The 12,819-nt window shown below is 44.3% G+C and overlaps 1 protein-coding gene across 1 annotated transcript; it reads left to right on the forward strand.

The window, feature by feature from the left end:
* The first annotated feature begins 223 nt into the window (after positions 1-223).
* MID1IP1 (MID1 interacting protein 1) lies at positions 224-2,585 on the forward strand. Its single transcript, XM_006211832.4, has 2 exons — positions 224-548; positions 812-2,585. The coding sequence occupies exon 2, from the start codon at positions 1,074-1,076 to the stop codon at positions 1,623-1,625; it is 552 nt and encodes a 183-aa protein (XP_006211894.1). The 5' UTR covers positions 224-548; positions 812-1,073; the 3' UTR covers positions 1,626-2,585.
* Positions 2,586-12,819: the final 10,234 nt, after the last annotated feature.

Genomic DNA, 12,819 nt, shown 5'->3' on the forward strand with positions numbered 1-12,819 from the left:
CAATTCTGTCATCCCACCCAGGGAGCGTGAGCAACGCCCACCCAACCCCCCGCACTCCAGCCCGCCCTCCTGTCGGTCCGGATGCCGGGGCCTTTTTAACCCGCGCAGTGCCTGGCCCTCCCAAGCTGGCCTGCTCTGCGCTCGGCGCCGGCGGGGTGCGGCTGCTCGCTCCCTCCTCTGCCCTTGCCTGCCCTGCGCCCTCCCTACACCCGGGTATCAGGCGAGAGGCGGAGCTGGCCCGGCGTGCGCCGCCCCCACTGTAGAAAGGGCTGAGAGTTACTCGCGGTCAACCCGAGCTCGGGCCTTTTATCTCGGCGCTGCCGGGGAGGCGGGAGGAGGAGACACCGGGGGTGGCCCTGAGGTCCGGCGACACATTTCCGGGACTCTATAAATTGAGCACCTGGGATGGGTAGAGGGCCGACGCCGCCGCCGCCACCACCCGCAGTCACAGTCCGGCCACTGACCACAGCAGCGCCCGCAGGCAGCAGCCGCCAGCAGCGGGAACATTGAGCTACCTAGCAGCAGAAGATTTCGAGGCGCCAGAGGAGGTGCGTGCCCCAGCCCCATCTCTGCCCCGTCAGCGTGGGTGCTTGGACTCAGGCTTTTCCGAGGGGGACGGGAGTGGGGAGCACCCCTTCCTTCTCTCCGCCGCGCTGGGCGGGAGAGGAAGTGGGACCGCCCGGCTGCAGGGAGCCACCCGGGCGCCGTCCCAGGCGAGCAGTAACTGGGGAGGGAGGTGTGCGCAGCCGGGGGCGCCGGGCACCCTAGCAGGGTGAATAATCTTTCTTTTTCGTCCCCGTTTCCCAACCAGGCCAGGGCGCGACCCATACCAACGCGCGGTTATCGCGAGCTTCCGGACGCCCAAGCCAGGAGAAGTCGCGCATCTCGCAGGGCCGGGCTGCGAGCGAGACGAGAGTTGGAGAGGGCGGAGGAGGAGCCGGGAATCCCGTGGCACCAGCTGAAGCAGGCCCCCGGCAAGGGCTTCAGAGAGCGCGTGAAGGCGGGCAGCCCCTCGCCCCAGCCGGCCATCCCGTGCCCCTGCGTCCTAGGGCTTCGGCGCCCGCGCGGCCACCATGATGCAAATTTGCGACACCTACAACCAGAAGCACTCGCTCTTTAACGCCATGAATCGCTTCATTGGCGCCGTGAACAACATGGACCAGACGGTGATGGTGCCCAGCCTGCTGCGCGACGTGCCCCTGGCCGAGCCTGGGCTGGACAACGACGTCGGCGTGGAGGTAGGCGGCAGTGGTGACTGCCTGCAGGAGCGCACGCCCCCGGCCCCCGGCCAGAGCAGCGCCAACGGCAGCTTTTTCGCGCCCTCCCGGGACATGTACAGCCACTACGTGCTGCTCAAGTCCATCCGTAACGACATCGAGTGGGGGGTCCTGCACCAGCCGCCGCCGCCAGTGGGGAGCGAGGAGGGAAGCTCCTGGAAGTCCAAGGACATCCTGGTGGACCTGAGCCACCTGGAGGGCGCGGACGCCGGCGAGGAGGACCTGGAACAGCAGTTCCACTACCACCTGCGCGGGCTGCACACTGTGCTCTCCAAACTCACGCGCAAAGCCAACATCCTCACCAACAGATACAAGCAGGAGATCGGCTTCAGCAATTGGGGCCACTGAGGCGGGTCGCCCGCGGCTGCCCAGCACCCTTCCCGGCTCCATCTTTCACCCTCTCTTTTTCCTCAAAGCTATTTTCTTTCTGGCTGCAGGGCGCGATGGGCGGACAGCAGAGTTGGGGGGCTGCGTACGTGCAGGGGACGCGGCGGGGTTGCATGGAGAAGGGGGGTTCTTCTGGGAGAGGAGAGGCAAGTGGTGGCGAAAGGGGGGGGTGCTCAAGGACGTCCCTCTCTCCCGAGGTGGGGGTGGGGAGGGGGCTGTGTTCGACTTTGGTGGAATGGGACTGAGTTGACGCCCTGCATTCAGTCTGTGCCTTTCCAGGAGTTTCTTTTCTGTTCTTTCCGGAGGAGAGGGGCCGAGAAAGGGCCATTCCGGGGCGCGGCGCTGGGTTGCCACACTTGGGAGCGCCGCCCGGAGCCGGGCGCTGGGGAAGGCGGGGCGCGCAGCCTCCCGCCGCCCTGCCGTTGGGCTGGTGGAGGCCGCAGCGTTGCTAGGATTGCGTCAGTTTTCCTGTTTGCACTATTTCTTTTTGTAACAGTGGCCCTGTCTTAAGTATTTCGAATCTCCTCCTTGCTCTGAAACTTCGGCAATTCCATTGTGATAAGCGCACAAACAGTACTGTCTGTCGGTAACCGGTACTACTTTATTAATGATTTGCTGTTACACTGTATATGTGTCCTGTGGCACACCTACCCCGTCCCTTTCACGCCACCCCCACCCAGTGTGTGTAAGCTGGCACTGTGCCAGCTTGTACGAAGCTTGCCACTCAGCCAGTGAAAATAATAACATTATTACGAGAAAGTGGACTTAACCGAAATGGAACCACCTGACATTCTATCCGTGTTGTACATAGAATGATGAAGGGTTCCATTGTTGTTATATGTCTTAAGTTTATTTAAAACTTTTTTAATCCAGATGTAGACTATATTCTAAAAAATAAAAAAAGCAGATGTGCTAACGAAACTCAACAAGTTTGTTGCTTTCTGATCCGCCAATGGATGGCTTAGTAGTTAAATAAAAATAAACTTAATTGATTTTTCTTTTTAAGAAAAGTTAATTTTATTTTCCCTCTGGTATTTCAAAGTGGTGGATAATCATCTCTCTAAGTATTCAGCTTTGTTTGGGAAGTGGCTACTAACAAGATCTATTTCTGTTTCTAATTCAGAAATTATTTTATTTCTAATTCAGTACCAAGCTAAGCCCATACACACCTCAACAAAATTCATAAATAATCAGAGTACTTGAGAAGGTACATATATTACAGTTTTCAACCAACTTGACTAGCTTATTGGAGTGCTTACTTAACTTTTTGAATTTTTTAAGAGGCACAAGCATAAACCATGTGTTTGGAGGCATAAAAACTTATTTTAAAGGCAGAAATTTCACTTGGCCACTGAGAAGTAAAGAATTAGAAGAAAAACACCAGCTAATACTAGTGCACACACCTTGCTGGTCTTTACTTACCAGTTTTTAATGTTGGTCTTAGGAGATACTTAAGTGTGTTATAACATGTGCCATGGCCTCTGACGAGTTCCCGGTGAAGTGCTAAGCTTTGTAAAGCTGTGCCCAGCAATGCTTACAGTTTTCCAGTAAGCCGATCTGCAGCTGTGGGCAGCAGATCTGAGCCAGACTGCAGTGGGGCCCTTCGAAACACTTCCTTAGATGCCAATATGATGCTTTCCTGGGAGACTGGGACAGGCGAAACACAGTGCTCTGTATTTTAAGTGTTAGATCAATTTCCTTTTTCGATCTTGAAGTCATGAGACATTCTCTAAGCTCATAGAGCTTGACTTCAAAATACATGTAACTTTGCAGTTAAAAAAAAACAAACCAAAAGTTTTTTGTGGTGTGGGCAGCTCAAGCCTATTATCAGCTTTTAGCAGCAGCGAAAAAATGGAGAAGTGCCAAGGCTGGTGCCTGTGTTGCCAGAGAAAGTTAATCATTAATGTGGAAAGATAAGCTAGGCAGCACCAGAAGTAAGGAATATGGCCTCTTGCTTGGTAACCCCTTGAAAATATCAAAGTGTAAGCAAAACATTTTAAAAACAGAAACTAGAGAAGCCACGTGGTAGAAAGAAAAGCCAAGATGTTGAGCCAGAAACTTTTATGTTCAGATCCCCTCCTTATTAATAGTGAGTATTTAACTCTCCAAGCTTGTTGCCATATTTGAAATTCGGCATAATGATAAGTACAAGGCTTACTTCATGGAGTTGCAGCGAGAATGAAAGGAGATGGTGTATAGAATGTCTGATGCTTAGAAGTTTCTTTAGAAACTCCTGTTCTCTAAATGTTGGTTTGTATCTTTATATTTCCCCTTTTGCCTTTCTACAGGGATATATGAAGCTTGGGATAATATGCCCACTTTAACAAAAAGCATAATTTCAATTACATCCATGAAACAACAGGTAAACTATTTCCTTTCTCAAAGTCTCAAGAAAGAACCTGAATTAAAACCAAGTAGTCACAGTTTGGCAGGTGATATCAAGAATTTTATGAGACGTTAACTGCAAGTTGTTTTCAGAACATTCTTGTATATAGAATACAGAAAGGTAGATGCTGATAGCAAAACTAAGCTCTCATAATAAAGTTATTAACTTTATTTTTGAGAACAGTCATGTAAGACTATTTTTATGTATAAATATTGATTCTGACCTAGGAGTAGTGATATCACTGTTCAAGAGGATTGGACTCTTTTATGAACCAGTTGGGTTTGTCTGGCCCAGTGCTATTCCACTGATGTAACTACTATTTTATTTAGATTCAGTTTATGAAACAAAAGGTCAAATCCTCAACCAGATTCACCTGTGAAAATTCAAGCCATTTAAAATTGTGCATTAACTTCCGAGGTAAAGTGATAAGTGATTTTACAGTGTCAAGTCTTTCCTGAGGAAACTCAAAAGTACTTTATAAATTTTAAAAATTGCAAACGTTGTGTGGCCCCTCCTTCGCAGAGCTCTCAGAAATCATCGTTGTCTGCCAGACTAGAGGGAAGGCATGGATAGATGAACTGGGCCGAAAGGAACAGCTCAGATTGAAACTGATTACCCTCCAGATATTTACATTTGCTAAGAATTTTCTACATCAAAACCTCACACCAAAACCTTTGAGAAGGCCTGCTTTTACCTCTACAAGCGGCTTTCTGCTTTGCTCACATGGGGCTTTTCGTGTTTTACGTTTACACAGTGTTCCTTAGTGGTTTGGCCTAATTTACCCTTTCTCTGAACCTGAACTCATTGTTAGCATGTCACGGCTGCTGGGATTATCATTCTTTGGCCCAACTTGAAAACTAGTTACTGTTAACAATTTTTTTTCAAAAAATGAAAGTTACTGTCATTTGCATACACCTCTTCATTTTTAGTTGCTGAACAAAAATCATTTGGGAAAAAGCGGCTGTCTCTCCTCCCCTCCCCCTCTCCTCTTCTTCCTCTGTGGTCCTCAGATGTTTGCAAATTGGACACAGTTCTGGTACATTGAGGGTTCAAATCTTATATACTTTTTTTTAAAAAGGCAATTATGTTTTCATAGGGCATCTAGTACATTTATACCAGTCATTACATCCTCGTGTGATTTATTTTGAAGAGTTTTGAACAAAATAATGACAGACTGTTTTCTTTAAAATTCTAGAGGCATTTTTTACCCCCAACAAATAGAAAATTCTAGATCAGAAGCTTATGAAAACTTCAGCTATGTGGACTAAGGGATTGGTCTCTTAAAATTAATCGTTAATCTTTTTAAAATTTCAAACTTTATATAGTTTCTGATCGAGGCTAAGTTGCTTTAATTAGCAAGACAATTTAAACTTAAAATTATTTTGTAAACTTACTCTTTCTTTTCTTTCAAGGCCATGTCCAATTTTTTTTAATAACTCAGGGAAATTTAAAGGTTGTTCTTGAGTTACTCTAAATATTAGGCCTCCAGTTAGTTCATTTGAAACTATGTACAACTTTCTGTAAGCAGTGGCGATAAGATAGTCTACCACCAATAAAGCCAGTATTATCCTTTGCCTCATGCAACCAGAGCTCCTTCCCTGGGACCCCCATTTTAGAGGGCCCCCACACTCCTTCCGATTCCCCATGGGCAAGGAATCTTCAGAGCCAAGGGAATGCCCTGAGCTTGTTCCCTTACCTCTAGACCTCGCTTGGGTTCCTGTGTCCCCAGAGTTCCCTGTCCCGATGTCCTTGTGCCCATTCCAGGGACTCCAAAGGCTCTTGCCCTCAGTTTATCCTCCCAGTGGTGAACATGCTTGATTGCTGGACGGGGCTTGGCCATGCAAACTGGGCTGCCCAAGGGTGAAGCTTGAGGGGGAAGATGAGGGGGAGAGTGTAGGCTGGAGGTTCCCATTTGTTCTCCTGTCTCCGCCTCCCTGGGTTTCAGGGTGAACAAAGGTTTTGAAAACCTGCAGAAAGGAAGTAAGAGGTGAAAGCAGCTCGAGCCTTAGGGATTCCATACTTTTTCTCCCTATTTCCGACATCCCTCAGGAGTCTCTGTGCTCCACTGAAAGAATGTTATTTACTTAATGAAATGGTGGGAAAGGAAAGGGAAAACCGCATCTGTATACAGACCTTTTCCAGCTGCTTGCTATTCGGTGCTTGAACGGTGCTGATTATGGTAAAGACTCGAATGGATACATTTTCTGTAAAACCCTGAAGATTTCACCTCCTCAAATGTTCTTTCATCTTGCTTTTTTTTAAAAAAAAATTATTATTGAGTTAGCTGTTTTCTTTTTAGTGTCAAAAATCTTGGTCAACTTAAAGCAGAAACTAATAGTCGTGCATCTGTCTAAACAAAGCCTGCTAAAACCACAACTATCTCATCAGCCCTTCCTGTTTTGGCATTCTCTATTTTTAAGAGGAACTTTTTTTTGTATCTTCCCATTCTTTTTCTTATATTTTATTAGCTCTTTGTCTATTGTTTCAGAATGCTTTGCCTAGCAGTTTTAAAAATATATCTGCTGGTGTGCCCAACTTCAGTCATCCCAAACCGGTAAGAATTTTGATTGGAGAAAGTGCTTATCATTTAGTTAAGAACAGGGTTATAGAAGGTCACTTTCTGACCTTCGAACTGTCTAGAGAAAGTGCTTGCAAACCCAGCGGCTAAGAAGACTGAGAAAATGCTAGTAAAACATACAGCCCAGTTTTTTTATTTTAGCAAGGAAACAATGTTGAGGGTGGGGCGTTTTCACAAATCTATTTTACTGTTCGATACCAATCTTACTAGTGTTGATATGTGCACTTTTATCAACGAGCATTCAGTTAACAGGGGGAAACTGAACGCGATTCATTTGATGTTTTTAAAGGTAAAAACTAACTGTAGGGCTTTTTTTTTTTCCCTTTTGAATGCCACACTGCTGAGGTAAAGAATGTTGTAGCTTGTGGGTGAGCTCAACAAGGCCAATTAAAACCTGACTACTCTTCACCGTGTTGAAATACCTGACAGAGCTTGCTGTGTCCTTGGATAATGGCTTTTTTTTTTTCTACTTAGCAGACATCTAATTGAGGAGATTTCCTGTTTGGTAGTTAAGGAAAGATGAAACCGAAAGTACCACATTGGTAGTTCTGACCAAGGTATTTACATTTTTCTAGTTGTTCACAATGTGATGTTAATTTGAAGCCCTGCTTTTTTTTTTCTTTAAAGGAAACATATACATTGAGAAAGAACACAGATTTGTCCCCTAGTAGCCAAACTATGTGTAGAATGCAAGGAGTGTAGTTAGTGTACGTTGGTCATTCAAAACAAAGTGTAGTATTTTGTAGCGTCTAATTGACATTGCAGCTCATAACTCATGGATGCTTTGAAGGTATAACTTAGTTTCTGTTGTGATAAATACTTGTTGACCATGCTTTCATAGCTTAAATATTTGGGTGGAAAGTGCCAGAAGTTTAGATGTTTAACCCAGCTATTGGGGCCTAGGAGGAATCTCAGAAGCCCTTTCCCTTTAGTGGGCTAGGGAGCAGAGGAAAAGGCCTGCTCCCTGCAGCCAGTTTGGCCCCAAGTGGAAGAAGAGAGGCACCAAGTCAAGCCTGCCTAATTTAGTCTTTCCAAATTTACCAGATGTCACTCCAGCATCCCTGGGTTCGTTGTGATAAGAGGAGTGTTGGAGAAAGGTGAGGTGTGTTTCAGGACCCTCCCACCCACTGGAAACCTGAGGAATAGGGAGGTAATCACTCTCCTCTGATAGCAGGTTGTGGTACCTTTTCCTCTGACTAGAAAGGCAGCCAAAGTTTGGTTGAAGCATATGAAATTGCCGTTTTTGTCAGTCCAAAATTGTTGAACAATCTGATTCCAGCAATTGGATGTCCCTCTGTGGACATTGCTATAGTCTTTTTACATCACCTTATGAACTATTGTTTGCCAAATCAGGGTTGACCTGATTTTCAGACAGAAGAAGTGAGGGACCAAAAAAAAAAAAAAGACCAAAGTTGGCAATTATATAAGGGAGACAAATAGAATGGAAGAAAAAGGAGACTTAAAATGAAGAGAAGAAATAGAAAAGTAGCAGAGAAGTTGTAGCAAAATGTATTTTCTAAAAAAGACCACAAAGTGATTTCTGGCCCTAAATGCTCTTCCACAACAACCTCGCCCCCTTCCATCAAGAGGTAGAATCTCTGTCTCCTCATCTTGAATTTAGGTGGGGCTTGGTGGCTGCCTTGACAAAATCAATGTGGCCATCACTTCCAAGACCAGACCATAAATGGTGATACATCTTCCTCTTATATGAGCTACATGGCTGTCTATTGAGATGCTTGTCCTTGGAACCCAGCTGCAATGCTGTGAGAAAGCCCAGGCCACATGGAGAGGTCACATGTAGGTGTTCCAGCTGACAGTCTCACTGAGGTCCCAGCCAACAGCCAGCATCCAACTGCCAAACATGTGAGCAAGCCTTCAATTGATTCTAGCCCCCAGCCTTCGAGCTACTCTAGCTGATGCCAAGTGGAGCGGAGACAAGCTGTCCCCATCAAGCACTGTCCAAATTTTAGACTTGTGTGCAAAATATTTTCATTCTTTTAAGCCACTGAGTGGTTTGTTACACAGCAATAGATAATTGGAACAGAGACCTTTTTCCAAATTTCAGGAGACTAGAACTAAGCAAAAACAATCAAAAGTAGAATGTAATCTATGAAACAGAGTCTATTTTATCACATTTGCCTGAGTAACAGCTTCTAATAAACCTGGAACCTTTGGAAACATTCATCTGATGACTGATGTAGAGAATAGAAGGATTAGAAGTGATGGGTGATGAGAGAGATGTTATAAGTAACATTTTCCAGTTCTGTTAAAGCTGGGTGTGGCAGGTAGAATAATGGTCCCCCAAAGATGTCTGTGTCCTAATCCCCAGAACCTGTGAATATATCACCTTACATGGCAAGGGGTGATTAAAGTTGCAGCTGGAATTAAGGTTGCTAATCACCTGACCTTTAGATGGAGAAATTATCCTGGATTATCCAGATGGGCCCAATGTAACCACAAGCATCTTTCAAAATGAAAGTAGAAGGCAGATATGCCGGAGTGAGAGTGATGCAGCATGAGAAAGACTTGATTTGCCCTCGCTGGCTTTGAATATGGAGAAAAACAGGCCAGGAGCCAAAAGACGTAGGCAGATTCTAGAAGCTGGAAAAGGCAAGGAAATAGATTCTCCCTAGAGCCTCCAGACAGAACATAGCCCTCCCAACACCTTGATTTCATCCCAGTGAGACCCATCTTAGACTTCCAACTTCCAGAACTGTAAGATAATAATTTGGCATTGTTTGAAGTCACCAGGTTTGTTGGAATTTGTTACAGACGCAATAGGACAGTAAAACCCTTGGCCTCCAGCCTGTGGCCAGTAAATGAAAGGTTATATACTCTTGGCACTTAATCCATTCACTGCTTTGGAGCTGGCTAAAATATAGAATTTCAAACACAGCAACTTGCTGAAAACAGCACTGGAAGGTACTTTTAGTCTTCTTTTGTGAAAGACACTTTATTTTTCTTTTAAGCTCTTATCGTGGTGACAGTAGCCCAGCATAAACAGACAGTGCTTACGGTGCTGCCACTGTGTTACTGAAAGGGCTTGCTTCAAACATAGCAGCATTATTTATTACGTATTCTGTGGTTAAGATTTTAGACCCACTCTCTCCTTATTTTTACGTTTTTAAATACTCATTTCTTTCCTTTCTGAAGATATGGTTTGATCTTTATGTGGACTATATATTTCTGCAGCGCCCCCATCGCAGCATTATTATCTTTTTTATTGACATATAATTACATCCAATAAAATGTACAAATCTTAAGGGTACAGTTTGTTAAGTTTTGACAAGTACATACACCCATGTAACTGACACCTCAATAAAGGAATGGAACATTCTCATCACCCTAAGAAGTTTCCTCATGTTCCTTTCTGATCATCCACCACTACAACCTCCCCAGGCAACCACTATTCTGATTTCTAGCCCCATATATTATTAGTTTTGCCTGCTATTGACCTTCATATAAATTGAGTCATACAGTGTATACTCTTGAGTCTGGCTTTTTTCACTCAACCTAATATTTCTGAGACTCTGGCATAAGTCAGTAGTTCATTCCGTTTTATGGTTGAGCACTATTCCGTTTCATAAATTTTCACAATTTGTTTATCTATTTTCCTATTCATGGACATTTAGGTTGTTTCCATTTTTTAACTTATTTTTTAGCTTTTATGAATAAATCTATAAATAACATTCTAGTCAACCCCCCCCTTTTTTGGGTAAATACATAGGAGTGGGATTGCTAGTTCATAAGATAGGTATATATGTACCTTTATAAGTAACTGCCAAAGAGTTTTCACAGTAGTTGTACCATTTACCCTCTCACCAGTCATATATGAGAGCTATAGTTATGCAGTCTCTTTTGATTAGTGATGTCTTCACCACTGGTACCTAGTACTCCTAGCTCTCACTGAATGGTGATCATTTAGTGCTGGGATGGAGCGTAAAAGCTTCTGATGGAGAAACATATTAGACGTTGTCTTGGTGAGCATGAGAGCCGTAATAGGAGAGGAGGTTGGAGTGAGGTGAGGTAAAAGGAAAAGTGGTACCCAGTTGTGAAAGAAAACCAGGATTTAGAGTCAAAGTATCTATTTAGCCCCAGTTCTGCCAGTTCATTCTGTGTGTCCTGGGGGAATTAACTAACTTTTTGGATTCTTAGTTTTCTGTTTTACAAAATGGGGATAGTGCCTCTCAGGCTTCATAGTAACAGCAATGAACTATACCACTCAGTGCACACCTGTTGTGTATACTTCCTTCTTATTACAGAAGGAAGTCACTATTCCTGTGACTGGTGCAAACCTCAGGCATTATCTCATTTTTTCACTCACAAAGACTCCATGAAGTACATATTAATATTATTCTCATTTTACAGGTGAGTAAATTGTGCCAAAGACTGCTTGTTTCCCAACATCTGTTCTCCCTGTATTCCTCCAACTTTAGCTGGGAACTGGGTCACCCCAAATAAGAGCTATAATTCTCAGCTTCCCTCACAGCTAAGAGTGACCATGTAACAAGGTTCTAACCAATGAGTTGAAAGCAGGAGTTTCACATATGACTTCCAAAAGGTGTCTTTAAAGGATAGGAAAGTATCTTTGTTCCTTTCTCCTTCTTGTTGAATGGAATGACATAGGATGGCTGGAGCTCCAACAGCCATCTTAGATAATAAGGCAGCAGCAACATGTTCAGAACAACAAAACAACAGGAGAGAAGGAAGCTGGGTTTCTGATGGTCATGGATACCCTATCTCTGGACTTTGCTTTCAAAGGCCAGAAATAAACTGCTATTGTGTTTAAGCCATTGCCATTTCTGTTGCTCATGGCCAAGTCTAATCCTAAGTAATGTTGAAATAAGGGCTTAAAGAAGTTGTTACAAGAAAAATCAAGTCTTCAAGGTATTACGAAGATTAAGTTATAACTTGTGAAATCTTGAAGTGAGTGTTTGCTAATTGTTAATTGAATACGAGGGCCAGGGAAAGGAGAAAAAGGCAACCCTTGTGGAAGAAGCTCCTTCACTGTTACCTGATCTGTTCATCTAGGCTTCATAAGACAATGCAGCCAAATTCTGAATTATACTCTCTATTTAATCTGTGAATATTCCAGGCCTCTTTTTCTCTCCTCTCTTTTTTCTTCCTTCGTTTAATTTCATTGCTCATTAGTATATACATTGATAATAATTCACACTAGAAGCTTTAGAATTTTATTTATAACTCTCATGAAGAACATGAACCCAACCTCAAAGCAATCATTCCTGAATTGGGGCTGACAGGGAGTGAGAAGCTGGGTAAAGGAACCAGACTGGTTCCCAGCCCCACCCCTCCCCAGTGCGATGCTGGAAGGCAGAATAAACAGGAAGTGGGGTGTGAGGGGAGGGGTGGCTGGGAGAGACTCTCCAAAATGGTCCGCACCTGCTTAACACAGACTCAGAAGGAATGAAGTTCTAAAACAAAAGACCCAGTCTCTTCCTCCCTCCCTCCCTCCCTCCTTCCTTTCTTTTCTTTCTTTTCTTCCTTTCTTTCTCTCTCTCTTTCTTTCTCTCTTTCTTTCTTTCTTTCTTTCTCTCTCTTTCTTTCTTCCTTCTTTCCTTCCTTCCTTCTTTCTCTTTCCTTCCTTCCTTCCTTCTTTCTTTCTTCCTTCCTTCCTTCTTTCCTTCCCTCTTTCTTTCTTTCTTTCTTTCTTTCTTTCTTTCTTTCTTTCTTTCTTTCCTTCCTTCCTTCCTTCCTTCCTTCTGTGCAAAGATGTTCTGGAATGAAATACAAGAGCTCAAATGTGGTTCCAGGAAATTCCAGTCTAGCAGGGAAGACCAAATGTAGACAAACAATCCAGCAACACCACGAGAGAGATAATGGAGTTATGCAGGGCTCTGGGAACATGCAGGGGAAGCTTGCACGGAAGTGATGCTTCATTCAGTAAATATTTTTGGGGCGCCTACTATGCACCAGACCTTGGGCTATGTGCTGGTGATGATAGCAAACATTCTACCATCCCTGCCTTAAATGCTTCCAGTCCAGAGGAGGCTACAGACTACTGGCAGCCTAATAAGTGCTATTATAGGTGGGTATGTGATGCTACAGGGGCTCAGAGGAGAGGCCCTAAACCAGGTCTGGGGATTGAGGAACAGTCTTGTCTACATTGGGATCTGATGGAACAGCATGGATTAGTGAGGTGAAAATGGGGCTGGCATGCTGTTGCTGTCCTC

Source organism: Vicugna pacos, chromosome X, assembly GCF_048564905.1.
Source record: "Vicugna pacos chromosome X, VicPac4, whole genome shotgun sequence".
NCBI lineage: Eukaryota > Metazoa > Chordata > Mammalia > Artiodactyla > Camelidae > Vicugna > Vicugna pacos.